Raw genomic sequence first — 3,552 nt, 5'->3', positions numbered from 1 at the left:
CCCTCCGAGCGAATGGCGACACGCGGACTGCTGAGGGGGGAGAAGCTGACATCCGATATTTCACTCTCCCCGCAGGTCACGAAGGTGGAGGAACCCTCGAAGTACGGCGTGGTGATATACGAGGCAGAGACGGGCAGAATCCAGCGCTTTGTGGAGAAACCGCAAGTCTTCGTCTCCAACAAGATCAACTCCGGATTATATATCTTCAGCCCGTCCATACTGGACCGGATCCAGGTAAGCGGACCGCGGCGCGTTCACATACACGGGACCCGCGTGCTACGCTCGGCGAGCGCACGATGCCGCCGCGTGTACAGGTCACATGACACCATATTCTCCCCCCCTCCCAATGTCGGTCAGTGTCTCTCCTCCTCCTCAACTCTTGCTTGGAGCCTGGGCCCCTCACACAAGTACCGGCCATACCCACCTGATGGCGGTCCAGGCCAGGGATTCAGATTGCCACTCCCCCCCGGTATATCGCGCGGTGTGATGGTGACTCCGCCTCTCACCAGGACCCATGTATAGAAATGTTATCGATGAATAACGGGAGCTGATACAACAATATCTGAGTGACGGTTTCCATGTCTCTCCTTCGTCCGCGTACGGCCCCAACAATGATCACTTCCCGCCATTAGTGTGCTGAGCCCCATGGGGGGGGGGGAGAAGATACCCCGACACCGGGCTGGTAAAGGTCCTTCTAGGGAGGCGGGATCATCTCCGGGGTGTAAGTCAGCCATAGACAGGAAGTGACGTTCCCTGACCCAGCCGGATCCGGAAGTCACCACGTCCTGATTGTTCTGGGGGGGGTGATTGACCAGGCAGGCCTCAGAACCTCAGCCAATCACCTTCCTGTCCTCTCCGTTCAACTAAAACCTGTATGCTAAGCTGAATTGAGGGGACATGTCGAGGGGCCCCGGGCTCCTCAAAGCCTCAGTCCGGAAGAGTTATAGGGAGGTCTGTGTCGGTACGTCACGGATGTTGGAGGGTTGGCAGCCATGTTGGGTCATGCTCATCCTCACTGTCCATCATCTGATCTCCGCAGCTACGTCCGACGTCCATCGAGAAGGAGATTTTCCCGGCCATGGCTCAGGAAGGAGAACTATTTGCAATGGAGCTCCAAGGTCAGCAGGAGAGGCCGTATGTCTAAGTTGGGGGGGCGGAGCTTTATGTTTAATGCCGTCATGTGACTGACTCGTCTTCCTGTCTGCAGGATTTTGGATGGACATCGGGCAACCCAAAGACTTCCTGACCGGCATGTGCTTGTACCTTCAGTCTGTGCGACACAAACACCCCGAATGGCTCCATGCCGGGCCCGGCTTCGTGGGGAACGTCTTGGTGGTAAGATCACGTGTGTGGGGGAGGAGCGGATGGGTGACACTGGGAGGTGCCATGTGATGTGTGTGTGGGGGAGGAGCGGATGGGTGACACTGGGAGGTGCCATGTGATGTGTGTGTGGGGGAGGAGCGGATGGGTGACACTGGGAGGTGCCATGTGATGTGTGTGTGGGGGAGGAGCGGATGGGTGACACTGGGAGGTGCCATGTGATGTGTGTGTGGGGGAGGAGCGGATGGGTGACACTGGGAGGTGCCATGTGATGTGTGTGTGGGGGAGGAGCGGATGGGTGACACTGGGAGGTGCCATGTGATGTGTGTGTGGGGGAGGAGCGGATGGGTGACACTGGGAGGTGCCATGTGATGTGTGTGTGGGGGAGGAGCGGATGGGTGACACTGGGAGGTGCCATGTGATGTGTGTGTGGGGGAGGAGCGGATGGGTGACACTGGGAGGTGCCATGTGATGTGTGTGTGGGGGAGGAGCGGATGGGTGACACTGGGAGGTGCCATGTGATGTGTGTGTGGGGGAGGAGCGGATGGGTGACACTGGGAGGTGCCATGTGATGTGTGTGTGGGGGAGGAGCGGATGGGTGACACTGGGAGGTGCCATGTGATGTGTGTGTGGGGGAGGAGCGGATGGGTGACACTGGGAGGTGCCATGTGATGTGTGTGTGGGGGAGGAGCGGATGGGTGACACTGGGAGGTGCCATGTGATGTGTGTGTGGGGGAGGAGCGGATGGGTGACACTGGGAGGTGCCATGTGATGTGTGTGTGGGGGAGGAGCGGATGGGTGACACTGGGAGGTGCCATGTGATGTGTGTGTGGGGGAGGAGCGGATGGGTGACACTGGGAGGTGCCATGTGATGTGTGTGTGGGGGAGGAGCGGATGGGTGACACTGGGAGGTGCCATGTGATGTGTGTGTGGGGGAGGAGCGGATGGGTGACACTGGGAGGTGCCATGTGATGTGTGTGTGGGGGAGGAGCGGATGGGTGACACTGGGAGGTGCCATGTGATGTGTGTGTGGGGGAGGAGCGGATGGGTGACACTGGGAGGTGCCATGTGATGTGTGTGTGGGGGAGGAGCGGATGGGTGACACTGGGAGGTGCCATGTGATGTGTGTGTGGGGGAGGAGCGGATGGGTGACACTGGGAGGTGCCATGTGATGTGTGTGTGGGGGAGGAGCGGATGGGTGACACTGGGAGGTGCCATGTGATGTGTGTGTGGGGGAGGAGCGGATGGGTGACACTGGGAGGTGCCATGTGATGTGTGTGTGGGGGAGGAGCGGATGGGTGACACTGGGAGGTGCCATGTGATGTGTGTGTGGGGGAGGAGCGGATGGGTGACTGGTGACACTGGCAGTGGGGCCCCTCCTCAGACTCTATGGCACTGTGGTGATGGAGTGTCTCTCTCACTCATTCCTCTCTAGGACCCCACAGCCAAGATCGGGGAGAATTGCTGCATTGGGCCCAATGTGACGATCGGGCCGGGGGTGACGGTGGAGGACGGAGTGCGGATAAAGCGTTGCACGGTCATGAAGGGCTCGCGGATCCGCTCCCACTCCTGGCTGGAGTCCTCCATAGTGGGGTGGAGCACGGCTGTAGGACAATGGGTGAGGTTCCATGGATGAGATCTTCTCCGGGGGGCGCCGAGGCCTCTGCTCTATGCCCCGGGTGACCTGTATGCCGCGGGTGACCTGTATGCCCCGGGTGACCTGTATGCCGCGGGTGACCTGTATGCCGCGGGGGACCTGTATGCCGCGGGTGACCTGTATGCCGCGGGTGACCTGTATGCCGCGGGTGACCTGTATGCCGCGGGTGCCCTGTATGCCCCGGGTGACCTGTATGCCCCGGGTGACCTGTATGCCCCGGTCGCTCCTTGGTGGGGATCAGTCCGGGTTCTTCAGGAGGGCAGAAATTGGGGCGGTCTTATCGCTGAGCCGATGCCTGTGATTGGTCGCTATGGGTTACGCTCGGTCACACCGTCGGCGGTGGAAAGGTGACGGCTCCGTCTTTGTGTTTCAGGTCCGGATGGAGAACGTGACTGTGCTGGGCGAGGACGTTATCGTCAACGACGAGCTTTACCTGAACGGAGCCAACGTGTTACCCCACAAGTGCATTGCAGAGTCCGTGCCGGAACCCCGAATCATAATGTAGCGGTGACCCCGGAACTCTCCACAACTTCAGACTGAGATTTTATGTTTACAAGCAAATCAACTTTTATCCT

The 3,552-nt window shown here is 59.7% G+C and overlaps 1 protein-coding gene across 1 annotated transcript in view; it reads left to right on the top strand.

Moving 5' to 3' along the window:
- GMPPB (GDP-mannose pyrophosphorylase B) overlaps positions 1-3,525 on the top strand; it is a 9,788-nt gene extending 6,263 nt beyond the window's left edge. Inside the window, 5 exon segments of the mRNA XM_018573105.1 lie at positions 76-234; positions 1,040-1,118; positions 1,208-1,335; positions 2,756-2,938; positions 3,351-3,525. Of these exon segments, the coding sequence (XP_018428607.1) occupies positions 76-234; positions 1,040-1,118; positions 1,208-1,335; positions 2,756-2,938; positions 3,351-3,482 (681 nt within the window). The 3' untranslated portion in view covers positions 3,483-3,525.
- Positions 3,526-3,552: the final 27 nt, after the last annotated feature.

Source organism: Nanorana parkeri, unplaced genomic scaffold (genome assembly GCF_000935625.1).
Source record: "Nanorana parkeri isolate BGI_ZX_2015 unplaced genomic scaffold, ASM93562v1 scaffold2238, whole genome shotgun sequence".
Classification (NCBI taxonomy): Eukaryota; Metazoa; Chordata; class Amphibia; order Anura; family Dicroglossidae; genus Nanorana; species Nanorana parkeri.
Note: the sequence above shows the minus strand (reverse complement) of the source record. Positions and strands in the feature narration are given on the sequence as shown.